The sequence below is a fragment of the Lycium ferocissimum genome, chromosome 12 (assembly GCF_029784015.1).
Source record: "Lycium ferocissimum isolate CSIRO_LF1 chromosome 12, AGI_CSIRO_Lferr_CH_V1, whole genome shotgun sequence".
Lineage (NCBI taxonomy): Eukaryota > Viridiplantae > Streptophyta > Magnoliopsida > Solanales > Solanaceae > Lycium > Lycium ferocissimum.
In genome coordinates, this window is record NC_081353.1 from 51127226 (window position 1) to 51143049 (window position 15824).

At 34.8% G+C, this 15824-nt stretch overlaps 1 protein-coding gene across 1 annotated transcript; it reads left to right on the top strand.

The window, feature by feature from the left end:
* The first annotated feature begins 302 nt into the window (after positions 1-302).
* LOC132039425 (uncharacterized) lies at positions 303-1371 on the top strand. The gene is made up of 3 exons (XM_059429909.1): positions 303-572; positions 617-745; positions 838-1371. The coding sequence occupies exons 1-3, from the start codon at positions 303-305 to the stop codon at positions 1369-1371; spliced, it is 933 nt and encodes a 310-aa protein (XP_059285892.1).
* Positions 1372-15824: the final 14453 nt, after the last annotated feature.

Genomic DNA, 15824 nt, shown 5'->3' on the forward strand with positions numbered 1-15824 from the left:
GTCTATTTTCCCTCTTTAGTTGTAGAAAGTTCGTAGGTAGTATACGTGTATATATTCTTTCTTGTTGATAGAATTAGTTAAAATAGGGAGAAAATAATATTTAGACACTATCCATAGTTAGTTAGATTTGATTCCTTTGTATTATTATTTAAGCAGCACTATACAGTGACATTGAAATACACAGAAAAGAGAATTTTCTCGCATCACTTTCTTAATTTCTTCATGGTATCAGAGCAGGTTTAGATCTGCTCAAAATTCTCTGAAATTTTCTTTCATTTGCTTCATCTTTTTTTTTTTCCACTATGAGTACTACACAAGAAAATGTTGAGATTGCTACTGGTTCAACACCACCAGCAGATGTTAACTCAATTGATTCAGGTCACTCTTACTATCTTCATGCTTCTGATTACCCTAGCATAAGTATTGTTTCTTCAGTCTTTAATGGTAAAGGCTATGGTAGATGGAGGAGAGGTGTAGTCATAGCCCTCTCTGCAAAAAATAAGCTCAGCTTCATTGATGGCACTTTGAAAGTTCCAACCACAAATCCAGTTCTGCAAAAGGCTTGGATCGATGTAATGACATAGTGTTGTCCTGGTTATTGAATTCTCTATCAAAGGAAATAGCTGTGAGTGTTCTCTATTCTCGGAGTGCCAAAGATATGTGGGGTGACCTAGAAGACAGATTTGGTCAGACAAATGGAGAAAAGCTCTTTCAATTTCAAAAGGAACTCAATGTATTGTGCAAGGTAACTCAAGCGTATGAGGTTACTTTACTAAAATGAAGAGTCTATGGGATGAGTTAGATGCACTTAACTCATTTTCTACTTGTGTTTATGAGTGTGACTGTGGTTCTAAGACTAAGAATCTGAAAGCCCATCAAGATGAAAGGCTTCTACAATTCTTGATGGGACTGAATGACATTTTTATTGGGGTAATGAGCAACATCCTTCTATCTTTTTCTTTACCTAACATGGGACAGGCTTATTCTTTAGTCATTCAAGATGAAAAGCAAAGGGAGATTCATGTCTCTCCTGCTTATCCATCAGATGCAGCTTCTTTTGTTGCAGATGGGAATCAATCAGGTGGAAATAGAAGGTTCAATGAGTATCGATCTTACAAAGGTCAGGGACCTTATAATCATAAGAAGAATACTGAGACTTGTGCTTATTGCAAGAAAATAGGACATAACATTGATAGATGCTACAAAATTCATGGTTTTCCCGAGGACTTTAAGTTTACCAAGAGAAAGAGAAATTATCCTAGAGCACAGGCTAACATTGTTATTCACTTAACTGGAGAAAATGAGAAGGCTAGGAGTAGTGCAGCTAATCCTCAAACATTGACTCAGGAAAACATAAGGCAACTTTTATAGCTTCTTCAACAAGTAAAAATAGGGCAACAAGGTGCTGAAGTTATGAGGCTGCTGCTAATGCCAACTGTGTTGGTATAGCTAAATTTCTTTAACTCTTATGCTTGTTTGTTAGAATCAATACTCGTTCTTGGATTGTAGACAGTAGTGCCTCTGAACACATGACATTTAACAAGAGATTTCTCTTTAATATTAGGACCCTTCATAAACCAGTCACGGTAACTCTACCTAATTCTCATAGGGTAAAAGTAACTCACCATCGTTCTATCTCAATGCTACCTAATTTAATCCTACACCATGTCTTATACATTCCTTCCTTTAAGTTCAATCTCTTGTCTTTTCATAACTATGCAAAGGCATCCGATGCTATGAACAATACCGGAAGCACCTAATAAAATCAATAAATATCTATTCTCTTTCACTAGTCTTTTAATAGTTATTTAAAACAATCATTTATGCCTAACCGAAAGCATACTCATACTTTAAAACAAATCAACGAAAGTTTAATAGAAGTACTTAGTCATAAATGTGGCAAAACACCCAATAAGTCATATGAGACTTCGACAATCTACCCACAGTTCTGACAACTATCTATGGTGCTTCTAAGAAACATAAATAATATTCTAACTTCGGGACGCAGCTCGAAAACTAAACCATAAAACTAGATAGATGGGGTGTCCTACGAACAAGAGTGTGGGCTCACCAACAAGTCTGGAAAGCAACAAGTTCTCCTACTCCGTACGCGTATCACGAACCTGGTCTTCCTCGTTACCTAATATACCATAAAAAACAACAATGGTATGCCTGAGTATTGGGTACTCAGTGAGTGTCTAGGGAACAATAAGTAATATAACAAAATAATACAATAATGATTAGTGAAAACAGTTCCAATAGAAAAATTTGAAATCAAAGACAAGATCAATCGTACAACTCAATATCATTAATAGAAAACCATCGAGACAAGTATATATCTTTTCCGATTCAGTATACTATTTATTACCATTTGAGTTTTTTAATCATGAATTCAAGATCATCAACAAGCCACTCGTAGGAGAACAAGTTCATTATTATCAATAAGCCACTCGCAGGCAACAAAAATATGAAACAAGCCACCCCACAGGCAAATCAATCAATTGATACTCCGAGCTAGGAAACCACGTAGTCTAATTGTCCTCTGGACTAGCATAGCAATAGATGCATCGGGCTATACGCCTCAGAGGTCAATCATCCTCTGGACTGACACATCAATAGATATAATGGGCTATACGCCTCGGAGGTCAATAGTCCTCTGGACTAACACAGCAATACTCGTATCGATACGTTAGATTTCATAACAGCTAATCGTCCTCTGGACTAGCACAGCTTGCCCATACAGGCCCAAACACAAACAAGATACAAATCATAACGTATTAGTCGAATCATCAATCATGGCATAGAAGCCAAATCACAAGTCATATCATGATAGCCAAATTATTCCTCATGGATTATGTTCATCTTCCCATTATAGGGGTACATCAATTAATTTCAGTTTTAGAAAAAACAGATTCGCTTCTTTAAGCAAATTTCACGTTCAACACAATCCATTTATAGAGCATTCACATGAGATAATCAAGCTTTCCAAATATCAAGTTTAAACATCCCTTAAGGGTAATTCGAGTTCAAATACCAAAGCTTCATATCTCAATCTTTAATCATCCCTTAGAGAGGAAAACAATCATGAATACGTATAGATAATATAGTACAAGAAAGGTTTAATATGGGCTTTTCCCTCATGCATATAAACCACAATCAAAGTCACATAATTCATTTCAAAGAGTATGTTCAAAAAGAGACATGCAAATCAACTTTATAGTCAAAAAGTCAAATCCCTCTAAAAGCTAGCGAAACGGAATTCCCAAGATTCAACAATCAATCTACAATGGATTTAGATGAGAAATATTAAAGCTTTGTTTCTACGAACTTTCTCTACGTTTCGAAAACTAGGGCTTTTCTAAGCCTACAAACGTGTTCTTGAACCTTATGTGAATCATTAGTGGATTTCAATCGCATAGTGTAATCTATACTAGCCTAAAAGTCATTAAGTAAATCAGGGAAACCGAAGTTCATACCTTTTAGACGAAGTTCTACACGCCCCTTCTTCTCCTCTCTAGAGTTTTCAAGAATCTAGGGTTTGGAGAGATGAACTAAGGTTAATTTGATATTAGATTGATGAAGTAATGATGGGAATTGATCAAGAACTTACCTTATATGTTTTGAGGAAACCCTAGGATTGTTTTCTCTCAAAAATTCGGCCAAAACGAAGTGGGAAAAAGTTTTACGAAGTTAGGCTTTTATAAAATTCGGGAAAAATCGCTTCAGGTATAAGATGGCCTGGTGTGTCGCCCAGGGCGATGAGCATGGTATATCTATTTCAGCGATATCAAAAATTTGAGTTTCCTAAAAATTTGGCATGGGGTGTCGCCCAAGGAAACGCCCAGGGCGACGCGCACGTCTAATTTTTAGACTGCACTGACGATGTTCAGTAAAATGGGCATAACTTCTAGCACAGAGATTTTTTTGAGCTCCATCATATATTGTTAGAAAGGTATTTCGAAGATCTACAACTTTCATTGGATGTTTTCCCAAAATTCTATACGGATTTTCACGAAACTGGCCTAGAAGGCAGACCTACCAAAATTTAGATGAGTTTGAGAACTTTTACGAACTTCACTATTTGGTTTGATTTCAAAACAACTGTTTATCACTCGAATTCATCCCGAAAGGATTCATATAGCTAAAATTATCATCTTAATACTAGTTTTACACATTCACACCTAACCTAGATTTACGGAGTGTTACACAAACAACTTCAACATTCAGTTTTATTCACTCATACCTCTTGTTTTCTTCTACAAGGCCTTTCTCTGAAAAAGCCTCTGGAACTTGGTGAGGAAGGGGGAGGACTCTATATCCTAAGATCAAAGTCTACAATTGCTGCTTCTAGTCATAGTTTAGTTTCAGTTTCTGAGTCTGTTCCTGTCAAACAATCTTGTTTGACTAGTCCTATATTTGTTTTTAATTCCAACAATAGTTCAGTCAGGTAGCCTTGTTTAGCTAGTCTTGCACCTATCTTTAATTCCAGTTCTAGGTTTTTTTTTATTCCAATGTAAAGAACCAGTTATGGCACTATAGCCTTGGTCATATGCCTTTCATTAATATGAAGAGGATTTCTATTGTTCTAACTTATCTTGCAATGACTCTCATTCTCCACGTGTTGTTTTTCCCATGGCCAGGCAGTCTAAATTACTATTTCCCTCTAGTTCTATATCTACTAAATCCATATTTGAATTAATTCACATTGACACTTACGGTCCATATGCAACACCCACTCATGATAGATACAAGTATTTTTGTAACTATTATTGATGATTTTAGTAGGGGTACATGGACTTCTCTTTTATCACATAAATCCAGTGCTTTTCTAGTTCTTAAATCTTTTCTTCAAATGACTGAAAGACAATTTCATACAAAAGTCAAAATCATTAGATCAGATAATGCATTTGAGCTAGGTTCTGGTAAAATACAAGCAGATTTTTTAGCCTCTCAAGGCATCACCCATCAAACCACCTGTGTTGTCACTCCAAAACAAAACAGTGTTATGGAGAGGGAACATAGGCATTTGTTAGAGACATCTAGAGCATTGCTTTTCCAGTCTAAACTACCTATACAATATTGGGTGACTGTCTCTTAACAGCCACCTACCTCATCAATAGATTTCCCACTAAAGTTCTTCATTATAAAACTCCCTATGAAATACTGTTTCATTCTAAAATTGATTATCACATCCTAACGTGTTTTGGTTGTTTATGTTTTGCATCCACTCTATCTTCTCATAGAACCATATTTGAACCCAAAGCCATGGCCTGCATTTTCCTTGGGTATCCTCATGGTAAAAAGGGATATAAACTGTTGAATTTACACACTAAACACATTTTCACATCTAGAGATGTTCTCTTTCATGAGCATATTTTTCCTTTCTTTTTCAACAATCTGATAATCATGACACTTCCTTTCTACCCCAAGGGGTCATTCTTGTTCCTCACACTACAGATTCTGATAATGTTCCTATTTCTTCTAACTTACTTGAACAACATGTTCCTGAAATTCCTTTTCCTCCTACTCAATCTCCTACTTCTAATGTTCACAGTCCTATTTTTTCACCAAATATCTCTGTACCTTCCTCACCTGTTTCTACTCTTATCATTGAGACAATTGACGAGACCAATGTGCATAGATATTTTCTCTCGTACTCTATCAAATTATAGTAAAGTTTAAGATATCGTCCTACAGAGATTGGAATCACTTAGGCTATAGATTTGTATTATTTTTGTTACTATTTGAGAGGATCAAATTGATGAAAAGAGAGTTGCTCAAAAGTCTTGAAAATTATAATAATAAAATAAGAAATATTTTTGGATTTTTCTAATAAAAGATAGAGGTTGGGATATTTTGAATCGGCAAGATAAAATTATTATAATAAAATCAAAAGTTTATTATTTATTTTTTGTTTAAAGAATGATTGCTTATTTCTAATACAATCACTCCACATAACGACAATATGTTAATAGCACCACTCTCGCTAATACTATTAATTTATTGAAAAGTAATTAGTGATATTAAACAATAATTAATTAATAACACCTCTTTCAATTAGTGTAGTTAACCAATTAAAGTAATGACTTCAAACAAGAATTATCTTAGTTGAGTGCACCAAGTGAACAAAAGCCTCTTTCGATTAGCTTTTGCTAAATCAATGAATTTATTTGAGTTAATCCCTCCGTGAGAATTAGGACTGAAAGAACTAAGACAAAGATCCCTTAAATCAATAAACTATTTGAATCAATCCCTCCGTGAGAATTAGGACTGAAAAAAATAAGATAAAGATCATTTAAATCAATAAACTTATTTGAGTTAGTCCCTCCGCGAGAATTAGGACTAAAAGAAATAAGACAAAGATCCCTTAAATCAATAAACTATTTGAGTCAATCCCTCCGTGAGAATTAGGACTGAAAGAAATAAGATAAAGATCATTTAAATTAATAAACTTATTTGAGTTAGTCCCTCCGCGAGAATTAGGACTAAAAGAAATAAGATAAAGATCTTTTAAATCAATAAACTTGTTTAAATCGTTCTCTTCTCCCGAATAAGAAATAAAATAACAAGATAAAGATTTTTGTAAAGAGATATAATTATATCCAATAATAGATATAATTAATATCAAATACCTTGGTGTATAAAGATGATAAAGAAAAAATTCCAACATAAGAAGATAATAAAATAAAGATGTTTATTATAATAGCTTCATCAAGCTTCATCTAGTATCCCAACAAAGGAAACTTACTCCATTATGGAGTAGAAAAACTAAATAGAAATAAAGACTACGAAAATATATTTACTACAAGAAAGATCCAAGAGAGACACCAAGACTAGTTCTTGTGTCCTCTTCACTATTGGATGCAAATAGGATGAAAGATGGGTTTTTTTTCTTCTACAAACATGTGCCTATTTATAGGAGAATTCCTACAAGGCTTTGGTGAGAAATTGCAAGAGAATATCAATATAATATTATATCCTTGATGAGAATTTTACATGGCAATTTATCATGCAATCTTGGTGAGAAATTGACATGATAATTTGTCATGAAATCTTGTTGACAATTTGCCACAACTTTGTATCTCTTGATTTGTGTAGTCTTTGGTGAAGTTTTCATGGATACATCCTCCTTCCTGGACTTTTATTTCTTGCTTCTTTTCTTTTTTTCATGTAATCTTTTTCCTACAAGATTTGTTAGAAAAGTGCGAGACTATGATATAAATTATTCATATTTTTATTTTAAAAAATTATACTTTTATACTGAAATTACATGAATAATTTATATCCATCAACAATTATCAGACAATCAACTAGACCCTCCAAAACCCCTCCTTATCTTAAAGATTACATATGCAATGCATAACAACTCACTAATGTTACTTCTTCGTGCTTCCTGTATCCTGTCACTCCTTCTAACTACTCTTTCTTTAATCTCTCCACCTCAAGTCAGTCTCTTCTCAACTCTCTTTCTCACATTCAAGAGCCTTTAAGTTATACTCAAGCAGCACTATATCTTGGCTAGCAGGATTCCACGGCTAAGAACTTACAGCCCTTGAACTCAATAATACTTGGAAGGTTGTGCCTTTACCAGAAGGAAGGAAAGCTTTGCCCTGTAAATGGGTGTATAAGGTGAAACAACACTCTGATGGGAGTGTTGAGAGGCTAAAAGCAAGACTTGTCATCAGATGGGACATTCAACAGCCTGGTGTGGATTTTAATGAAACATTTTCACTTGTGGTTAAGATGACCATTATCAGGTGCATTTTGTCTATGGCAGTAAAAAAGGATTGGGGACTCTTTCAACTGGATGTTAATAATGCATTCTTACATGGTGAACTAGATGAAGAAGTCTATATGAAGTTTCCACCTGAGATGACTTCTATTGTTCCTAATCATGCTTGTAAACTACAAAAATCCCTATATGGTCTACGACAAGCATCAAGGCAGTGGTACTCTAAACTCACTGTAGCTCTTAATTTCAAGGGATACACTCATTCACTCAATGATTACAACCTTTTCTTTAAGAAAAATGACTCTTCTATATCCATAGTTGCAATATGTGTGAATGACATTGTCAACACGTAATGATGTAAATGAATTGAATGTTCTCAAGCATTTTCTCAATCAGGAATTCAAATAAAGGACCTTGGTGACTTACATTATTTCCTTGGCATGGAAGTTTACAGAGAACTCACTGGTTTGATTCTTAGTCAAAGAAAATTCACTATGGATCTTCTATCAGAGTTTGGTGCTCTTCATCTTCGACCAGTGTCCTGTCCACTTGATCCAACAATAAAATTAGTTGCAAACAATGGTGAACCAATTAAATATCCTACCTTTTATAGACATCTATTAGGCAAACTAAATTACTTGACTCATACACAACCTGATCTTACCTTCACGGTTCAGTATTTGAGTCAACACATGCAAGATCCTCGAGCACCTTACTTGCATGCTTCTCTCCAGGTTCTCAGATATCTTCTCAAAGATCCAGGGATGGTTTTATTCATGTCTTCTTCACCTTGTTTTCAGATTCTTGCATTTTGTGACTCCGATTGGGGGACTTGTCCAGATTCTCGTAAATCTGTTAGTGGTTTTTTTCATCACACTTGGCTCATCACCTATCTCGTGGAAATAAAAGAAGCAAGCTTCTCTTTCTCTTAGTTCTGCTGAAGCTGAATATCGCTCCATGAGGCGTGTGGTTGTAGAGTTGACCTGGTAGTTCGTTTATTCTCCGATCTATCCGTTCTGATTGCTTTACCGGTCCCTCTCCACTCCGACAACCAAGCTGCGATTCATATCGCCAAAAACCCGATTTTCCACGAGCGTACCAAGCACGTGGAAATTGATTGTCATTTTGTGTGCCAAAAGTTTCTTGATGGTTTAATTTCACTTTCTTTGACCCCTTCTTCCTCTCAACTAGCTGACTTGTTCACTAAACCTTTAACTAGACCTGTTCATCATCATTTACTCGGCAAGTTGGGTGTGAGTTCCTCCCCCTCCAACTTGAGGGGGTGGGGGGTGGGGGTGTTGGTGTGTAAAATGATGATAGTTCAAACACAAGAAAGAAGAATGAAGTTTAATGTTCAGAGTTGAAGTTAGGGATTATGTCGGTGAACTGATTTGGGAAAGTAGGCTATTTTGACAAAGTGGTTTATTTGAGCAAAGGATAAATTAGGACCTCTATACATAATGGGCCACAGATGAATATCAATTTTGGGCCAATGCTGAGCAAACAATGAAGATCACACAAAGAGGCCCAAAGTCTATTTTCCCTCTTTAGTTCTAGAAAGCTCATAGGTAGTATACTTGTATATATTCTTTTCTTGCTGATAGAATTAGTTAGAATAGGGAACAAATAATATTTAGACACATGTCCATAGTTAGTTAGATTTGATTCCTTTATATTATTATTTAAGCAACACAATACAGTGACATTGAAATACACAGAAAAGAGAATTTTCTCGCATCACTTTCTTAATTTCTGCAGTGTTGACACCCCTTGACATAAGTTAAAGGCTCAGCACAGTGGTTAAGGAGTTGCAAAAAGTCCCTAGGGTTGCGTGTTTGAACCTGGGTTGCGACATTCCTATAATTTTTTATACCCTTATTATGAATCCTGGGCGACATGAGATGGAAAAGAACCACATATATAACAAAACCAAATTAGAAAACCATTTCTACTTAGGGTGTGTTCACGATGGAGGAAAATATTTTTTCTTTTTCAATATTTCATGTTTGATTGATTAAAATTTTTGAAAAATATTTTCTCTAGGAAAATAATTTTTTTTAAAATTAGGAAAAAATAACTTTTACGTAACAAGTTTCATAAATGATATTCCTCTTACCTGATTGTCTCCCGGCCCCCCAACACACCACCCTCACCTCCATCCCTATATATAGAACCCAACCCCATAGCATCCACCCCCCACCATCCCCACATCTCTACATCATCTCCCTTTATAGCGCCTAGATTATGTATAAATATGTTTGGAAATAATAAAATTTTACTTACTTATTAGACAAAAATAAGTTTAAAAAATCACTTAATGTTTAGGAAAAAATAATTCTGAGAAACATTTTCCTTAGTACCAAAAACACCCTTATTGAGAAACTAGTTTTTAGACTAAGGTGCCATTTGGCCATAAAAACTATTCACTTTTTTTCCGGAATTTTTTTTCACTTTTTTCCGGAATCAGCGTTTGGCCATGAAAATTCCGAATACAACTTGAAGTTGTATTCCGAAATACCAAAAACTCAAAAAACTTGTTTTTCAAAAAAATTTCACTTTTTTACAACTACATTTCACCAAAAACTATAATTTCAAAAATTATGGCCAAACACAACTCCAACTCCAAAATTCCCAAAAAAAGTGATTTTTTTTTTATATTTATGGCCAAACGGCACCTAAATGTTGGAGTCTACTCCGCGGAAAAGGATTATTTAGTACCAAATGAGGAACATCTAGAAATGGCTAAGAGATAAAATTAGAGTAATTTCTATTTTAATAAGCATAGAGTTCCCTAGATTTATCTTGTTAGAGAAAATAAAAATAGCCTAGCTGGAGGGGAATCTTAGACAGCCGACCAATCCTCCTACTACGCAAATGCTCATGATCTGACCTGAAACCTAACATAAATGCTCTAAATTAAATGTGAACCTTATTTTATGCAGAAGCAAAGCCGATAAGTGCCATGATCTTTTGCAAGCTCATAGTCAACTCTCTATCTCCTTGTGTTGATTCTCCATACCTCTTCCCCACTCCTCCCAATTCCTAGTAAAATTTCTCGGTACTCGATAATATTTATATCAAATCAAATAATTTAATTTTAATAATTAAAAGTTAAAGTAAAAATACATAGCCATTAATCTTAGTCAAGCAATAAAAGTGTATAACAAAAACAATAGCATACCAAATGTAATCTCACAAGTGGATCTGGGAAGGATAATATTTACGCAGCCTTATTCCTACTTTGTGGATAAACAATCAGTGTGTATAAAAGACAAACATCTTACATTTTAATGGCTTTTGGTATAAACACATGGTACACATAAGTTTTTACCACCCCTCCCTCCCACCCCCCCCCCCCCCCCCCGCCGGCCCCCACAAATATAACCAAACCATAACATAACGTCCCCAAATCTTTCCTTCTATTTTGTTTCTTTAACTAGCCATTTCAGCAGTATTTTTTGCCTCTATCTATTTGGTCTTTAATTCCCTTCTTCCTTCATTAAAGAGCACTTCTTATAACAATCTTTCTTTAATTTCCTTCTTCCATCATTTAAGAGCACTTTTTATGCTTACAATCTTTTTTTTTTTTAAGAAACCATGTGCTCTCCAATACCAAACACCTTCACAAAAAGTAGTGTCAACCATCCCACCACCACCATATTCCGGTGGCGGTGCCGGAAAATATCACTCCGAAAGAAGAGGTTACCGACCGTGCGGCTCGGAGGAGAGAAGAAACCCCGCTGTGGATTCATATTAGTTAAGCTTTTCCGACGAGTAAAAGTGAAATGCATGCTCAAGAAGGTGAAACAATACTATAAGTCATTGATGAAAGACATAGTTGAAGGTGGTAGTGAATTGAAGTCCATTCAACAACGTCTTATTTTGGAGACATCTTTTGCTGTTCCTGTCATGGGATTTGTCTAGCCATAGTTGGTAAATGTATATCTAGCCATATGCTTCTTCCTAGCCTGTTTGAAAAATATGGTTCATAAAGATTTTTTTTTATGCTAAACAATGTAATTTAACATGTTTAATGGATCATTACTGTTACACCTCAGGAAAAAAATTAATTGAGTCCATGAAATAATTCTGCGGATGAACAGTAGACGCGGATGAACAGTACTTGGTGAACAGTAAAAATCAGAAATTAAAAACTGAGAAAATCTGATTTCTTTTTCATTTTCTACCCCTCTCTCTCACTCTAAACTCTCTCTAAACCCTCCCAAACCCTCCTAAAAGCTCTCTAGATCTTTCAAGTTGAATTCCTCCAAATCAAACCAAAATTTCATCTTAGGAAATTGGAAACTAGTTAGGAAAGGATTATAGTATTTGGTGCTTGATGTGTGGCTTTTTTTTTTTAGTTGAATTTTCCGGGCAATAAGGTATGTATATACTCTATTCTTGTTAATTAAGTTATTTATGGAAGAATTCCCTAGTTTAAAGTGAAGGGAATTATGTTTGTTAGATTAGTTGGTTGATATGGTTGCCTTGAGGGTTATTTTTTTATTGGAACTTTGAGAGATTTCTAGGTGCTTATATTGCTATATGAGGTTGTTGATATTGTTGTTGACGTTGTTGATAAGTTGTTGTTCTTGAATTTGGGAGAATAAAGTGTATAAAGACATTGTATACAAAGCGTATACTGCTTTTGTTTGGATTTGATATTTGGGGTTGTTTTATGTAATTTTCGTGGTTATTTTGTGACTATATTTTGGAGCTATTTGGTATAATATTTGTGGCTGTTTTGCGATGATATTTTGGGACTTTTTATGGTCGTTATGGACATTTTGTGGGCCGGAGTATCGGGGGATTGTAGTTGTTCTTGTTATATTATGGATATACGTAAAGAAGTGTATACAAGCATTGGCATCCGAATGTATATTGGGCTTTTTGGGAGTAATTTAAGAATGGAATTAATTCTAGTTTGATATGAAATTGTTGGTATTGTTGTTGTTGGTATTTTGATTGATGTTTGGCTAATTTGGAATTTCGAGGATTGTTAAGTTTACGGGGAAAATCTTTTGCCCAATTTTCTCTAGAATTTACGACGCGTTCTTATAATCGATTAACTAATATTAATACGAATTCTCCCGTGAAGGTAATGACGTGACATTAGGGGAGGGCAAGTGAACGATAACATAGCTAAACGACAAAGGTATGTGAGGCTAGTCCTTTCTTTCCAATGGCATGAATCCCATAGTATAAGTTCTTTTACTCTTCAACATTTAGTTCATGTATTCCAAGAAGCTAAAAGCATAGATCCATAAATGTCTATATAAGATAAGAGATATGATGTAATGATGCCATATTGATAATGATGCTATTTATTGCTTACACTCACCTTATGTACTAATTCCTTCAAGGTGAGCGGAGATTATAATTGCTCCATAATGAAATCGGGAATCACGACCTTACGTCACCCCGATAGATAGTTGATCTTGAGTCTTAAATATGATAAGCATATTAATATTTTATGATGAGCATGTCATGATCATATTACACCGCGCCTAATTTTCAATATATATATGATACCCCGGACGCGGGAGGCACGGACGCGGGCTAATGTTATTGATTATCACACCGTACCTATATGGTCGGGCTTATATACATATGTGTTATGCTCATTGATGATTATAAGTCGTGCAATATGTCTCTATGATTCACAATTAGTTACGATTATACTTTTTTTTATTTATGCCTCCCTATTTCATTGATGTATTATTATTGATTATGCCTTCACATCTTCGTAACGTCCGTTTTCTTTGGATAATGCCCAAAAAGCTTGATCCGGATCCTAGTAGTGGCTAGTTGAGAGCACTCATTGTCCTGAATTATGATTACTCTTTTGTTATATTTGTACATTTTGGGCACGACGGATGTTCCGTACATGTGTAGTACTTATTCGTGGATGCGCGGTGTGGGTAGTATGGTCTCATTTATATGTGTATTATTATTTTGATAGCCTACGGGCCTATGTTTATAGTATGATTCCTACTATGATTTGTATATGATTATAATAAAAAAAAAAATAATGAGAATAGTAAGCAGAAAAGCTCGGTGGTTAGCCCCGGTAAAAGTCGGGTCGTGGCAATTACTAGCATGTTTACGGTCTCTTGCATAAATGCAGGGTAAGACTGCGTACAATAGATCCTTGTGGTCCGACCCTTCTCGACCCTATGCATAGCCGAAGCTTTGTGCATTGGGGTGCCTTTTTTTTTTTTTTTTTAATGGATCATTACTCTATTTTTCATGATATTTGTATTATTGTTTGTTATAAATAGTTTTTTTTTAACCCCTCCCTCAGGAGCTCCTCTTTTTGCTCCCTTGGTAACTCGAACCTACAACCTTGGATTTGGAGGTGAAGAGTGCTTACAATCTGACCAACCCCTCTTGTCTTGTTATAAATAGTTACCTATTACTTTTGGTGTAAAAATGAAGATCATGCATGTTTGTATAATTAGGGGTGAATCTAAATTTAGTCTCTTCGGGGACATCCGATAAAATTGAAATCCAAAATTTAAATTTTGATGACTTCAACATTTAGGTTCTTATTGCTGAATTTAAATTTTGATGACCTCGATATTTAGGTTCTTATTACTGAATTCATTATTTTGAAATTATAAATTTAGATTTAATATTTGTATCACTTTTAGTAATTTTCAATATATATATGCAAAAAGCATTGTGCTCATTTGAACTCATTAATTATATGTTTCATTAGCCTCTAGCCTCTGGTATAAACAATTACTCCGTACTTCTTTCTATTCTGTGATTTTATTTTTCACATTTTAATTAGATATAATAAAAAAAACTTAAAGTCTCTCATAATAAATATTTTAAATAATTTATTTATTTAAATAATATTTATTGCAAAGAAGTTTTTATATATCTTTTTCAATAATTGATGCAGAAAAGCACTTGTTAAAAGATTAATCAAATGATAACTGCTTTTTTAATCCTATGAAAAAATATTTCTTAAAATAATCTGGCCAAACACAATCAGCTACCATTCGAAAGTACTTTTTGTGAAACCCCTTCTAGCAGATGTACTTCTCTACTGAGTAGATCTTGAAGTTTAGCGACACTCTCAAAACAGAAATCTTTTTAAGGGAAAGAACATAAATGTCCATTGCACATAAAATAATTATCCGCCCGCCTCTTGCTGTCATACTCCCAAAACCATTTATCCTGATACTCCCAAAACTATGATACCAATATGATATCTCTTATATACCATGATGATATCACAGAGAACTTCTTTCATTTCTTCAAAAACATTCATCATTTATGAAACTCATATGATATATATATATATATATATATATATATATATATATATATATATATATATATATATATATATATATATATATATATATATATATATATATACATACGACAGAAAGTATCATAGAGAACCATGTTCATTCATTCAAACCACCTAATGTAAAGAAGAGAAGAGTTGACATACCTTGAGGGTTGATAGAGAACCATGTTCATTCATTCAAACCACCTAATGTAAAGAAGAGAAGAGTTGACATACCTTGAGAGTTGATGACAGTTGGAACCCTTGAAATCTTTGTCAAGGTAAAAGAGAAGGGGACACTATTTAAGATTTGTGATGTGATTAGGAATGATTGGAGTGGGATTATGGGATGATATAGGAGGAAAGAAGGAGGAGGGGAAGAGGGAAAATGAAGGGCGTAACTGATGAAACCATCAGTTACGTTTCTTTTATTTGAAAAGAAAAAAATTCGAGTCGGGTCGGTCTGACCCGTGAATCACACTTACCTGCACAACATGCGACTCGCAGGTGGTGCGGCATGTTGTACATGCGAGTTGTAAGTTATGCACAGTCGTCGCACTTATTGACAGTGAATGGGAGCTTCCTGGCCTGCACTTTTGCACCACCTGCGAAACGCAGGTGCTGCAGCAGGTATGACATGCGAGTGGCATGTGCTGCAGCATGTCATACCTGTTGACGGTTTCCCAACTCTTCTTCTTTTGTGCACCTAACTTACTCCTACACACTTAAACACACATAAAAAACATCACGAAAGTAAAAACAACAAACACATGAAAATGGAAACTT

Coding starts and splice junctions, on each gene's coding strand:
- LOC132039425 (XM_059429909.1), top strand. CDS start 303: ATGAGTACTACACAAGAAAATGTTGAGATTGCTACTGGTTCAACACCA. Junction 573..616: donor TGCAAAAGGCTTGGATCGAT/GTAATGACATAG, acceptor TCTCTATCAAAG/GAAATAGCTGTGAGTGTTCT. Junction 746..837: donor AACTCAATGTATTGTGCAAG/GTAACTCAAGCG, acceptor TGTGTTTATGAG/TGTGACTGTGGTTCTAAGAC.